The 15,303-nt window shown below is 29.5% G+C and overlaps 2 protein-coding genes across 3 annotated transcripts in view; both read right to left on the bottom strand.

Moving 5' to 3' along the window:
• The window catches only part of LOC109325562 (MDIS1-interacting receptor like kinase 2-like), a 41,157-nt gene continuing 26,274 nt past the window's right edge, over positions 421–15,303 (bottom strand). Inside the window, exons 1-4 of one of the 2 annotated variants that reach the window (XM_019557993.1) lie at positions 3,948–4,316; positions 3,415–3,728; positions 1,035–2,982; positions 421–870 (exon numbers count right to left, since the gene is read on the bottom strand). In XM_019557993.1, the coding sequence (XP_019413538.1) occupies positions 560–870; positions 1,035–2,982; positions 3,415–3,728; positions 3,948–4,251 (2,877 nt within the window). In that variant the 5' untranslated portion in view covers positions 4,252–4,316 and the 3' untranslated portion in view covers positions 421–559. Of the gene's footprint in view, positions 871–1,034; positions 3,055–3,414; positions 3,729–3,947; positions 4,317–15,303 lie in introns of those variants that run through there. The other variant, XM_019557992.1, reaches the window with a different exon arrangement.
• Positions 11,614–14,783, bottom strand: LOC109325563 (MDIS1-interacting receptor like kinase 2-like). The gene is made up of 3 exons (XM_019557994.1): positions 14,375–14,783; positions 12,110–14,155; positions 11,614–11,942 (listed from the first exon to the last, which is right to left on the bottom strand). Exons 1-3 carry the CDS (start codon positions 14,676–14,678, stop codon positions 11,629–11,631), a joined length of 2,664 nt encoding a protein of 887 aa, XP_019413539.1. The 5' UTR covers positions 14,679–14,783; the 3' UTR covers positions 11,614–11,628.

Raw genomic sequence — 15,303 nt, 5'->3', positions numbered from 1 at the left:
AGCTGATCTATTATCTAGTTTTGATATGGCTAAACTGATTGAATTTGCAAAGTTTTATCCACGATATTTTTGTTCAACTGAGGTAGTGATGTTTGATAATCAACTTGACATTTACATTATTGATATGCATAATATTATTGAATTTGCTTCTTTGAAATGAATCAATAATATTTAAGATAAGTTAGGTGAAAGTGTAAGACACATTATTTATCCATTAGTTTATATTCTTTTGAAGATAACAATACAACTGTAATTTTTGTAAGAATAGGTTATATAATCGAATGGAAGATGTATGGATGAATAGTTGTTTAGTGAGTTATATTTAGTGAGATATGTTCAACAAGATTGACAACGAATTGGTCGTTCAACGATTTCAAAATATAAAATCACATAGAGATTAATTATGAAATATGTAATTTATTTTTTTTACATATGTTGCACACTCTATCATTAGGTCATAGATTTGACATTGATTCGAAGCAAGTAGAATAGAGATAAGTTTGTGAAGTACAACAATCTTAAGCCAATCTTCAACTATGATAATGTGGAATTAATTCTCTCAAGCTGCATTAGGTATCAAGAGTTCCTTCACTACACATTCCATGGTAGGTCGAGAATGTGGATTTTCTCTCAAACATGAAGTTGCTATTCTAAGTATTGATATAATTTCCTTATCAGTTGGCTTCATAGGATGAGGAAGACGTTGATCCAAATTATCATTCACTGGGAAATTGTTAACTCCGAAAGAAGATGATAACATTGTAGATGATATAATTTCTCCAGGATGCTTTCCAAATATTACTTCCAAAGCAAATACCCCAAAGCTGTAAACATCACATTTCTCATTCACTTCCATAGTATATGCAAGTTCTACAAAAAAAAATCAAAATAAATATAATGCATAAAATAGTAAAATGTTAATAACAATGAGTTGAATACAAATAAGTTTAAAGTACTCATTATACTGTAAATAAGTATCAATGACAAACTATATAACCTTAAATTGTATAATGTCAAAATTATAGGAAACTAACCTGGAGCAACATATCCATAAGTGCCTGCAAATGAGGTTAAATTTGAAGAATCTGGATTAAGAAACTTAGCTGTTCCGAAATCAGAAACATGAGCTTCATAATCCAAATCTAAAAGGACATTCTTTGATGATATGTCTCTATGAATTATAGGAGGTGAACAATCATGGTGCATATAGCTCAATGCATTAGCAACTCCTTTAACAACATTCACCCTTCTTTTCCAATGAAATTCATTGGCATGTGCATCATTTTGGAGGATCTTATCAATGCTACCTCTTTCCACCAAATCATAAACCAAAATTGAGTGTAGAGAATGTGAACAAAACCCATATAGCTTCACAATGTTACGATGCCGAATTTTTGTCAAAGCTTTTATCTCACTTTGGAAAGCTTTGAGAACACATGATTCCTCATTTGGTATTGAATGGAGTTTTTTCACAGCAACAACTTCACCATATGGCAATTCAGCTCTATAAACAGATCCACATCCTCCAACTCCAATGAGATATTTGTTGTCAAAATCTTCTGTGGCATCAATGATATTCTCATACACCATTTTCCCATCATAACTCCATATTGCAAATAGATTTTGATTTTGTGGCTCAACAACTTGGTTTTCATTTGTAGTTGCACTTCGGTGAAGGCGACTTGAGATAAAAAACACCAATAGCATAAGTAGTAGAATGCTCAACGAAATAGATAAAACAAGTACTATAACTTTGGTATTTTGGTGATGATGATATTTTCTACTTGATGTTGGTGGGCAAGGTTCAAGGCCAGAGATTTTACCACACAAGCCTTTATTATTTCTCAATGCATTAATTGAAGCTTTTTGAAAGGCAGGAATATTTGGAAGTGGACCTTCTAATTGGTTGTATGATATGTCAACATTTGTCAAGCTTAACATATCATCAAAATCAGAGGGTATGGTACCAGAAAGATTATTATGTGAAAGATTCAATGTTTCTAGGTATTTCAACTTTCCAAGTATGAAGGGTATTTTTCCTGCAAAGAAATTCTTACTAAGATCCAGGCTTTGAAGTTGTTTGAATTTGCCAAACTCAACAGGAATATGTCCCACAAATTTGTTATAGCTCAAATTCAACTCCAATAAATTGGGTAAACTTCCTAGTTGTTTTGTGATGAAGCCACTAAAATCATTTTCAGCGAGCGCCAAGTTTCGGAGATCCCTCAACGATGCTATTTCTATCGGAACATTTCCTGAAAGGAAATTGCTGCTTATGAGGAGTTTGATCAACAAGGTCAACTTACCTAGCTCCTTCGGAATTTGTCCTATAAGATGGTTCGAAGATAGGTGAAGTTCACGTAGGTTGGTTGCCTCTCCTAGTTCTTGTGGTATAACACCAGATAAATTATTGTCACAGATCTTGAGACTTGTGAGTTTATAGCATTTCCCCCAATTTGGTGAAAGGTTCCCATATAAGTTATTGTCACTTAAATCAATGTAGTCCAAATTTGGACACTCAAAAGTACATTGTGTCATATTTTCGGTCAATTGGTTTTGGTCTAGTCTTACTCTTATAAGACTCGAACAATTTTTTAGACTCTTTGGAATTGGACCTGTGAAATTGTTATTGTCAGCAGAAAAATTGGTCAACTTTCCACCAAGGCAAATGTTGTGAGGCAAATGACCTATTAAATGATTACCACTTAATTGCAATGATTCCAAATGCGTCAAGTTTTCAAAAGTTGGAGGAATTGATTCTGACAGCTTATTTGATAATAAGATTAGGTATTTGAGCTTGGTCAAGTTTCCAATAGTGAAAGGAATTGGTCCAGAGAGTTTATTTCTACTAAGACTCAAGCTTTCCAAATTAACTAAGTTACCTATGGAGTGTGGGATTGACCCAGAAAGATTATTTGAATATAAGGATAGGTAATTGAGTTTGGTCAAGTTTCCAATAGTGAAAGGAATTGGTCCAGAGAGTTTATTTGTATAAAGAATTAATTTTTCCAAATTAACCAAGTTACCTATGGAGAGTGGGATTGACCCAGAAAGATTATTATGTTCCAACTGCATGTGGATAAGAGAATAGACTTTTCCTACTTCATCAGGAATAGAACTAGAGAGTGTGTTGTTGTAAAGGTAAAGTTCTTGTAAATTGCTCAAATTTCCTATTGTAGGGGGGATTCTACCAAAGAGAAAATTATTATGAAAATCAAGTTACTGCATACTTGAAATCAATCCAATTTCACTAGGAATAGGACTAGAGAGCGTGTTGTTGTAAAGGTAAAGTTCTTGTAAATTGCTCAAATTTCCTAATGCAGTGGGGATTCTACTAGAGAGAAAGTTACTAGAAAAACCAAGGACATGCATACTTGACATCATTCCAATTTCATTAGGAATGGTACCAGAAATATTATTTGAAAATAAGGATAGGTATTTGAGCTTGGTCAAGTTTCCGAAAGTAAAAGGAATTGGTCCAGAGAGTTTATTTGTATAAAGAAGTAAGTTTTCTAAATTAACCAAGTTACCTATGGAGAGTGGGATTGACCCAGAAAGATTATTATGTGACAACTGCATGTGGGTAAGAGAATAGAGTTTTCCTACTTCATCAGGAATAGAACTAGAGAGTGTGTTGTTGTAAAGGTAAAGTTCTTGTAAATTGCTCAAATTTCCTATTGTAGGGGGGATTCTACCTGAGAGAAAGTTACTAGAAAAATCAAAGACATTCATACTTGACATCATTCCAATTTCACTAGGAATGGGACCAGATAGACTATTTTGGCTGATATAAAGATATGAGAGTTTTAAAAGATTACCAATGCTTTTGGGAATGCTACCAGAGAGTTGATTTAAGGAGAAATCAAGAGTCTCCAAATTGGACAATAAAAGTCCAATTTGTGAAGGAATAGTTTCATTAAATGAGTTATTCCTTATATCTATAGTGTGAATATTTGGAAATGATGAGAAGTTGAGACTATGAAGCATACCTCTTAGTCCCATATCTCTAAGACTTATATTGGAGACAGATTTGGACTCATCACAATGGATTCCAACCCAATTACTGCAAGGATTATTACCATACCATGAAGACAATGAAACCTGGCTTTGGTTGTCAAGGCTTGCTTTCCAATTCAATAGAGCATTTGCTTCACTCTCTCTTTGCATTGCAGCTGAAGTAGTATGAGATAAAGAGGCTATTAGGAATGCAAACAAACCCATTAAAGAAATATTTGGAAATATGAATGCCATGGTTATAGTATGAACTTTTCAACCACTAATGATGTAGTTAGTACATAGGATATCGCAGATACTTATAATATATAATAGTCATATAATTCAGCATAGCCATTAATTTGTAAAGTTTCATTGCAAATTAGCTGACCAAGACTATGATGTCAGTTGGGTTTATTCAAGTGTGAAGTCCCACATTGGATATGCGGGGAGGAGTAAAAGAGTTTATAAGAAGGAAAATCTTATGGATATAATGCCTTAAGGTTTTGGTTCAAGAGGTGTGGTCGTAGTCTGGTGCAACAATATCAACTAAAAGAAAATTATTGTATCAGTTTGTGCAATTCCACATAGTAGCTTGAATAGTCTAGAGCTTATAGTATCAGTTTCTTAGCTTCAATAATTGATTTTTGTGATGAAATAATTCAACTTTAATAAAGTGATGATGTTAACTAAAAGTTACTCTTTTAAAAAGAAAAGACACTTGATAAAAATAAAGTGATAATTGAAAGGCATCCTCCAGGATCAACGTCTTCAAAGTTATGAAATATGGCCCTAATATATCTCTATATCAATTAACTGTTAAATGGAACAAGATAAGAATCCCAAAAGAAATATAACACTCGTTAAAGAAAATAAGAACTTTATACTATTATGTTATACGTCAATGGTTCCATCCATTTTCTGTTCCATCCTGGTTTTAGGATACATCATGACGTCTAAATCTGCACAGATCATAGCCAAATGGACCATTAGTAGGGATGATTCAATTTCATAATATTTCCCCTGATTTTTGTTTTTCCCTTAAAAATAAAAATATGTCAAAAATGTTTAATAGGTAATTTTTTTACTCAATATTGACCAAGAATCCTTTATTTTTGGTTTTTGTATTTTAAATAATTTTTAAAAAGGATTTTAAGTGATTTAATGGTCACTTATTATCCTAATTATAGAAAGATTCCATTTACTAAAAAGCACATGTCAAAATTACCCTCAACTTTCATTTTCTTATTTAAATAAAAATATAAAGGTGCAAACAAAATATTATTTTCTGATTAAAAATATAATATAATATAATATTATTTCATCACTCTTTCACTCTTCTTCTCTTCAACAATTTCCATCTCTTCTTCTTCATTTCTTTTTTTGTTTATTATGTAGAAATATTCTTATTTTATAGATATGTTAATATTTTGTAGATTTATTTTTATTTCTAGATATGTTCTTACTGATTTTTCAATGATTGCATCACTTATTTTGTAGATGTGATCTTTATTCCAAGAGTTAGTTGCATCACTTATTTTGTTTACAGTTTTTTTGTTTCAAAAGAATCACTATTTTTTCAATGAAGAGATTTGAAATCCTGATGAGTTTTCCACTCTCCAAAAATGATGTGAGTCTTTTTCTCTTCCATATTTTTCTCTCATGTCTCATCACTCATTGTCTCTCTACTTTTCACTCATTCATTTCATCACTCTTTCATTCTTTTTCTCTTCAACAATTTCTCTCTCTTCTTCTTCATAGTTCTTATTTTATAGATATATTTTTATTTTTTTCGATATGTTCTTACTAATTTTTTATTCCGTTTTTTTATTTTGTTGATTCATTCTTACTCTAGGAGTACTTGTCTCCCTTGAAGCATTCTACGCGGGTTAGTTTTTCCTCTATGTGCATATGTTATTTTGTTTACAAATTTTTCGTTTTAAACGAACTACTTCATATCCTTATGAAACAACTTAATATAATAAAAACAGTGAAGAGTTTGGTCTTTGGTGTGTTGTGTTACTTGCAATATATTGTTTCATGAATTATAGTTTATGTACTCAATATGTCAAGATAAAATGTACCCACACTAGAGCTTTATTCTTAACTTGGACTTTGAGGTGTTGTTTTATCTAGGAAGTTAGTCGCTACGTTTTGCTGGAAAAAAAAAATGCGTATTAAATACCTTAAACATTTATTCAACTATGGTGTGAAAAAAATAGTTAGTGAAGTTACTATGAACAAATTCATTGATATAATATGGTTCATAGTGTAATGAAGAAGTCTTTTTCTTTATGAATGAGGTATCTCATTTTTTTCATGTAAAGAAACTCATCAACCCCTATTTTAAGTATCATAGTACCAACAAAAATAGTCCCAACAAGAAAATGTTTGATTTCTAATTGGAATCATAAAGATGACCTGTTAATATTTATGATTGTTGCTCTTTATATGTTTCAAGTGTAATCTATTTTCATTTTATTTGTCTACCTAAACAATATATTGAAGACATTAAAAGGTAATAAAAAAATAAATCTTTAAACATTTTGATTTTGATTTTATTGGATTATTTGTTTGATTTCAATTTATAAAATTGGAATCTTATGATTGTGTACGCTTAGCACCTTCCATTAACAATTTGTTATAAATTTATGATAAGAATTGAATTGAGATAACTTTGTTTCCAATATATTATATATTTAATCTTTGGTTATAGATTACACAGTTACATATATGAAATTATGAATTTTAAATTTACAATAGTTAAATGTTACTAAAATATTCTTACCATCAATGTTATTCAAATTGGAGAACTATGATATAAAAATCAAATGAATGTTAAAACTAAAACTTAATCATATCTATTTCATAATTGTGTAACAAATAAGGAATTCAATGTTACAAAACTGATGATATAAAATAAAGATAAAAAATATTAGTCATTCAAACAAAATTTAAGTAAAATAGTAACTAACTTGAAAATAAAAATAAAATGATCATAAAATAAATAAAATATAAATATAGAATAACTTAAGACATTACTTCTCTTTTATGAAGTTTAGTTTTTTTGCATTATAAATATAATTTTTACCTCTCTATTACATAATTATATATCAATCTATATATGACTTATGTAGTAATTATTAACGCGAGATTTATTGACATTATAAAATATATTTATATTATTAATATGAGTTTATATTTACATTATTCTAAGCTAGAAGTATCTAAAAATGAGAATGTAGAATTATGGTTAAGGTTTTAATGTTGCATAATAAAGTAATACACGAGTTTCTTAATTCAATAAAAGAAAATAAAATTTCAAAAAATAAAATTTCAATAATGGTGTGATAATAATTTCTGATAAATTCAATTTCAGTAATACACATATTTTAATTTTTGTAACGGTGAGATAATACAATATTAATAATGTATATTAATCAATTTCAATGTAATTATACATATTAAAATAATGTATATTAATTCAAATGTAAGGGTATATTGTATGAGTAATTAATAGAGTTCAACACACATATCAATAATTAATAAATTTGATATTTGATTACATATTACAGAGTTATTATATTTGTAATTATGAAAATTGAATTTACATCGGATAAACGTTACTAATTTATTTTTATGCTATTCAAATTTTAAAATGTTGAAATGATTATATTTGAATTTAAAAACTAATGACTATTAGAACTGAATCATAATAATATCTATTTCAAAATTATGTAACGTGTAAGAAATTAAAAGTTAGAAAAACTACCAAACATTTAATATTTACACATAATTTTCAAATATAAATATAAATAAAAAACAATTTTATAAAAAATTAAAATAATGTTCTAAAAATAAGATAAAAAATGCTAATTTATTATAAAAAAATTAATTAAAATAGTTACTAACTAAAAAATAAATAATAAGTAAAATTAAAAAATAAATATATAGTAGTAAAAATAAAAACAAATAGTTTGAACATATTGTGAACTAAAGTTTGACTTATTGTAATCATTTTGACTTCCATGTCTATTTTTGTTTCAACTCATATAAATATAATATTTATATTCTATTTTTAAATTATTACATGACTGTATTTAACTTAAAACTTGGATCTTTCATTTAAATATAAATATTAAATACATTTTTAAATATCAACCAAATCAATTTGTGCAAATCACGGGTATATTGCTAGTTTTAATTTTAAATAAGGTTAAAGAATTATATTTTGCCTCGTGATGGTATTATAGTAGTATTTAGGTTTTATAACTTTATCGCAAAGCATTATTTTTAAATATCTAGGAACAAAAAATACACATTTCAAAAAATTTAATTTATTTCCATAATTATATTCAATTTTTAAATTTTGAAAATGATAATAATGTCACAATGAATTTGGAACCTGAATTAATTGTATGTAATAATAAAGTTACAATTTTTGTTTTCCTGTATATATTGAAATCCCTCATAAAAAGGAGGGAAATCAAAGGATCCAAAAACACAACAAAAAGAAACACAAAAACTCACTAGAGAAATACTAAAAAACACAGTGCACAACACACAACATAGAGCTAGAAAAATAGGAGGTTCTGGTTGTGATGAGGTGGCCTCTATCTTATCTTCTCTTGCACATGAAATTTCACTAGAGAACACGTTCTTATTCACATGTCTTTGTTCTTTTTTTGTTCCATTCTTAACCTCTCACTTTTGGTTTCTTTAATTTGTTTGTATCAAATTTGCTACAATAACTCACATTATATTTATTTATTTACTTACTCCAAGCCAAAATATATTATATATACAGATATGATTTCATATCTTCACTACAGTAGTTATATCAATAATCAAATCATATTTTAATACATACACATTAGATGCAAAAAGATATTTCACTTTCACTTTTTCTTACACCTATACAGACCAAGAAATGCATTATGCAAACTTCTGTTTTCTCCACCTCACATTCACGTTAACCTTTTTTTGTTATATTATCAAAACAAAAAATATTAAAAAAAGGCAACCACATGGTTTTGCAGAAACCATTTTAAATTTGAGGATAAATGGATTACAATAGACCAAACTAAGATTAAGATCAAGCTAGCTATCTTATAACTCATGGTGATACATAGAAGTAAGATGAACTCTTGCCACATAAAAAAATAAAATATATATTGTTTTGTTTTAACAAATAATTGTTTATTAATTAAATTAAGGGTACCCTTAATCCATGCAACTAACGAAGATATCATCTACTATTGGCAGATGTGATGCTAATACATTCTCTGATCCGTAATCGACTATCGAACTCATAACTCTTATTCAAAGAGCATATTATTCAATTTGGGCATTAAAGAGAATTTTCTATTTTAACTACATAAAATATAGGGGTAATACCAAAAGAATTGCATAACCGAAAATCTTGGTGTGACAATAATTAATATATAATTGCGATAGTTTTATAGGAAATATACTTTTTAAATATTAAATACTTAACGGTGATTAAGAGATAATCAATTAATGCCTTAATGGCTAATAAAAAGGAAATAAATATAGGAAATAAATAATTTCCTTTTTTAACAAGTAATAATTATTTGAGCCTCATCCAGTAGTTATTATCTCTTACCAACGAGTGTTGGTTCAAGTTGTACATGCTTTATTTCCCTTTAGGTTCGAGTCTTGTGTATGGAAAAATATGTGCTGGGAGAGTTAGCTCCATATACCTGTGGATATTCTCGGCTGGGACATGATTGCCTCTGGTGCGAGGATAGATATGATAAACCAAAAAAATTAGTTACTATCTTTTGGGTTATGAATGCATATCAAAGATTATACAATCAAATATAAGATAACACATTTTTTAAGATAGAGAAAATGTGTGCGTCTTCACTTATTTTCATTAGATTATCCTTTGAAAAGTGGTGATAGGTCACTTATGCTCAATAAACCTCCCATAACAATTTGAAGGGATAATTACAAACTAATTGAAATGATAATTGTTAAATCTTTGTAATAATGGCAACAACAAAAAGATTAATTAGAGATGATAAAAAATGGATAAATATCAAATATTGTGACAATATCATAAACATAAATTTCAAACAAACTCAATTTAATAATAATTGTTTTTAGAATGAATTATAATAAAGATAGAGAAAAGATAATAATTTCACTTCTATCCTCGTACCATCTTTTGAACTATCGTGACACATCACTTTTGATCCTTAAAATTTGAACTAAGAATTTTAATAAAGAGGGAGAAAATATCATAATTTCACTTATTTTTCTGGTAAAATCCTTTCAACGGTCATGATTGTTACTTATGTTCGTTAAAATTCAATTCTCAATAAATTAAAAAGTGAAAAAATAGATAAAAAACGTTATATATAATTAATAATAATAAAAAAATGTAAAATAAGTATAAAATATTTCAAATGATAATAATCAAAATATTCTCTTTAATGATAACTAATTTGTGTCAACTCAAATAAATATGAATCTCTTCCTAATTAATTTCAAAAATATAATTTAAACAATATAATTACATTAGGATGAAGGAAGATCACAAATATTTACCTCATTTTCTCAACTCGTCATTTGAGCGGTTGTAATGTGCCACATCTATTATTTAAAAAAAATTAAAATACATCAAACCAATCAAAATATTTTTCATAGAATTATATAATCTTGATTTTTTCCTACTGTCCTATGGGATATGTATGACTACAATACATTATTGTCTGACAAAAAAATAGCAAATTAAATTATTGTCAAACACAAAAATAGCAAAATTTATTCTTGTCATTTTTAAATAAACAAACAAACAAGTTTAAGATATTAGCCCATGCAACTAGTGAGCATACCAACGTTTTAATTCGGATACACAATGTGTTAGTATCTTCCTAATCTGTAATTGACTCTCAAGCTAAGAATCTAATTCAATGATCATATTTTTTAAAAATTGCACATAAACAACTTTTCAAAATTTTGTCCTCAAAGAAAATTATAGTAACGACAATAAACTATGCCGAAGGAGATGAAATTTTTCTCCTTCCTCCTCTTAAGTCGTGTAACCGATACCACCACACAATTTGTTGCCAATCTCTAGGCTTGTGATGCTATAATACTATCCCACTTTAATTTACGGAAATGTGTCCATAAAAACTATTTTCATTCAAACGGAACTACTTTTAATTTGGATATATATATTTAAATCTTTTATGAACGTTGGGAACATGCGACAATTAGACAATATAGAGAATAAAAAAGAAGAAAGACAACACACAAATATTCATTTAAAGATAATTGTACTATTGTCTTGAGGTTGACTATCTTGTGAAGATTTTATTATTATTAACATAATAATAAAACATATTGACCAACATATCTATTGAGCATGGAATTGGTCCAATGTTCATTTAAGGATAACCTTTTTTAATTAACTCTTCCAAGTTTCCAATGGCAGAAAGAATTGGCTCAAAATAATTATTTGAGGATAACAATATTTTCTAATGTTGGAAGGAATAGGTCCATAATTTTATCATCACACGGAGAAATGGTGAACATATTGACCAACTTACCTACTGTAGGTGGGATTGGCCCACAAAGCTGATTTGAATCCAACCATGACTTTGTCTAAGTAACATATGGAGAAATTAAGAGTTCTTTCACTATATATTTCATGGTAGGTCGAGAATGTGGATTTTCTCTCAAGCATGAAGTTGCTATTCTAAGGATTGATATAATTTCCTTATCAATTGGATTCATAGGATGAGGAAGACGTTGATCCAAATTATCATTCAATGAGAAATTGTCAACTTCAAAAGAAGATGATAACATTGTAGATGATATAATTTCTCCGGGATGCTTTCCAAATATTACTTCCAAAGCAAATACCCCAAAGCTGTAAACATCACATTTCTCATTCACTTCCATAGTATATGCAAGTTCTACAAAAAAAACAAATCAAAATAAATATAATGCATAAAATAGTAAAATGTTAATAACAATAAATTGAATACAAATAAGTTTGAAGTACTCATTATATTTTAAATAAGTATCAAAGACAAACTATATAACCTTAAATTGTATAATGTCAAAATTAGAGGAAACTAACCTGGAGCAATATATCCATAAGTGCCTGCAAATGAGGTTAGATTTGAAGAATCTGGATTAAGAAACTTAGATGTTCCGAAATCAGAAACATGAGCTTTATACTCCAAATCTAAAAGGACATTCTTTGATGATATGTCTCTATGAATTATAGGAGGTGAACAATCATGGTGCATATAGCTCAATGCATTAGCAACTCCTTTAACAACATTCACCCTTCTTTTCCAATGAAATTCATTGGCATGTGCATCATTTTGGAGGACCTTATCAATGCTACCTCTTTCCACCAAATCATAAACCAAAAATGAGTGTTGAGAATGTGAACAAAACCCATATAGCTTCACAATGTTACGATGCCGAATTTCTGTCAAAGTTTTTATCTCACTTTGGAAAGCTTTGAGAATATATGATTCCTCATTTGGTATTGAATGGAGTTTTTTCACAGCAACAACTTCACCATATGGCAATTCAGCTCTATAAACAGATCCACATCCTCCAACTCCAATGAGATATTTGTTGTCAAAATCTTCTGTGGCATCAATGATATTCTCATACACCATTTTCCCATCATAACTCCATATTGCAAATAGATTTTGATTTTGTGGCTCAACAACTTGGTTTTCATTTGTAGTTGCACTTCGGTGAAGGCGACATAAGATAAAAACCACCAAAAGCGTAAGTAGTAGAATGCTCAAAGAAATAGATAAAACAAGTACTATAACTTTGGTATTTTGGTGATGATGAGATTTTCTACTTGATGTTGGTGGGCAAGGTTCAAGGCCGGAGATTTTACCACACAAGCCTTTATTATTTCTCAATGCATTAATTGAAGCTTTTTGAAAGGCAGGAATATTTGGAAGTGGACCTTCTAATTGGTTGTATGATATGTCAACATTTGTCAAGCTTAACATATCATCAAAATCAGAGGGTATGGTACCAGAAAGATTATTATGTGAAAGATTCAATGTTTCTAGGTATTTCAACTTTCCAAGTATGAAGGGTATTTTTCCGCCAAAGAAATTCTTACTAAGATCAAGGCTTTGAAGTTGTTTGAATTTATCAAACTCAAGAGGAATATGTCCCACAAATTTATTATAACTTAAATTCAACAGTAATAAATTGGGCAAACTTCCTAGTTGTTTTGTGATGAAGCCACTGAAATCATTTTCAGCAAGCCCTAAGAATTGGAGATCCTTCAATGACGTTATTTCTATGGGAACATTTCCTGAAAGGAGATTGCTGCTTATGAGGAGTTTGATCAACAAAGTCAACTTACCTAGCTCCTTCGGAATTTGTCCTATAAGATGGTTCGAAGATAGGTGAAGTTCACGTAGGTTGGTTGCCTCTCCTAGTTCTTGTGGTATAACACCAGATAAATTATTGTCAGAGATCTTGAGACTTGTGAGTTTGTAGCATTTCCCCCAGTTTGGTGAAAGATTTCCATATAAGTTATTGTCACTTAAATCAATGTAGTCCAAATTTGGACACTCAAAAGTACCTTGTGTCATATTTTCAGTCAGTTGATTTTGTTCTAGTCTTACTCTTTTAAGACTGGAACAATTCTTCAGACTCTTTGGAATTGGACCTGTGAAATGGTTATTGGTAGCAGAAAATTTGGTCAACATTCCACCAAGGCAAATGTTGTGAGGCAAATGGCCTGTTAAAAGATTATAAGCTAATTGCAATGTTTCCAAATGGGTCAAGTTTTCAAAAGTTGGAGGAATTGATTCTGACAAGTTATTTGAAAATAAGGATAGGTATTTGAGCTTGGTCAAGTTTCCGAAAGTAAAAGGAATTGGTCCAGAGAGTTTATTTGTATAAAGAAGTAAGTTTTCTAAATTAACCAAGTTACCTATGGAGAGTGGGATTGACCCAGAAAGATTATTATGTGACAACTGCATGTGGGTAAGAGAATAGAGTTTTCCTACTTCATCAGGAATAGAACTAGAGAGTGTGTTGTTGTAAAGGTAAAGTTCTTGTAAATTGCTCAAATTTCCTATTGTAGGGGGGATTCTACCTGAGAGAAAGTTACTAGAAAAATCAAAGACATTCATACTTGACATCATTCCAATTTCACTAGGAATGAGACCAGATAGACTATTTTGGCTGATATAAAGATATAAGAGTTTTGAAAGATTACCAATGCTTTTGGGAATGCTGCCCGTGAATTGATTTAAGGAGAAATCAAGAGTCTCCAAATTGGACAATAAAAGTCCAATTTGTGAAGGAATAGTTTCATTAAATGAGTTATTCCTTATATCTATAGTGTGAATATTTGGAAATGATGAGAAGTTGAGACTATGAAGCATACCTCTTAGTCCCATATCTCTAAGACTTATATTGGAGACAGATTTGGACTCATCACAATGGATTCCAACCCAATTACTGCAAGGATTATTACCATACCATGAAGACAATGAAACCTGGCTTTGGTTGTCAAGGCTTGCTTTCCAATTCAATAGAGCATTTGCTTCACTCTCTCTTTGCATTGCAGCTGAAGTAGTATGAGATAAAGAGGCTATTAGGAATGCAAACAAACCCATTAAAGAAATATTTGGAAATATGAATGCCATGGTTATAGTATGAACTTTTCAACCACTAATGATGTAGTTAGTACATAGGATATCGCAGATACTTATAATATATAATAGTCATATAATTCAGCATAGCCATTAATTTGGAAAGAGTCATTGCAACTTAGTTGACCAAGACTATGATGTCAACTAAAAGAAAATTATTGTTGTGCTATTCCACATAGTAGGTTGAATAGTCTATAGCTTATTGTATCAGTTTCATAGCTTCAATAATTGATTCTTGTGATGAAATAATTCAACTTTAATAAAGTGATGATGTTAACTAAAAGTTACTCTTTTAAAAAGAAAAGACACTTGATAAAAATAAAGTGATAATTGAAAGGCATCGAGGATCAACGTTTTCAAAGTTATGAAACACGGCCCTAATATAACTCTATATCAATTAACTGTTAAATGGAAAAATATAAGAATCCCAAAAGAAATATAACACTTGTTGTTAAAGAAAACAAGAACTTTATACTATTATGTTATACGTCAATGGTTCCATCCGTTTTCAGTTCCATCCCGGTTTTAGGATACATCATGACGTATAAATCTGCACAGGTCATAGCTAAATGGTGAACAAATAAGATCTGTCTCATGCAGTTGTTAGTCATGTCCAGAT

This window comes from Lupinus angustifolius, chromosome LG13, assembly GCF_001865875.1.
Source record: "Lupinus angustifolius cultivar Tanjil chromosome LG13, LupAngTanjil_v1.0, whole genome shotgun sequence".
Taxonomy (NCBI): Eukaryota; Viridiplantae; Streptophyta; class Magnoliopsida; order Fabales; family Fabaceae; genus Lupinus; species Lupinus angustifolius.
Note: the sequence above shows the minus strand (reverse complement) of the source record. Positions and strands in the feature narration are given on the sequence as shown.

Coding starts and splice junctions, on each gene's coding strand:
- LOC109325563 (XM_019557994.1), bottom strand. CDS start 14,678: ATGGCATTCATATTTCCAAATATTTCTTTAATGGGTTTGTTTGCATTC. Junction 14,156..14,374: donor CTCATCATTTCCAAATATTC/ACACTATAGATA, acceptor TGTCAAGTATGA/ATGTCTTTGATTTTTCTAGT. Junction 11,943..12,109: donor TTATGGATATATTGCTCCAG/GTTAGTTTCCTC, acceptor TTTTTTTTGTAG/AACTTGCATATACTATGGAA.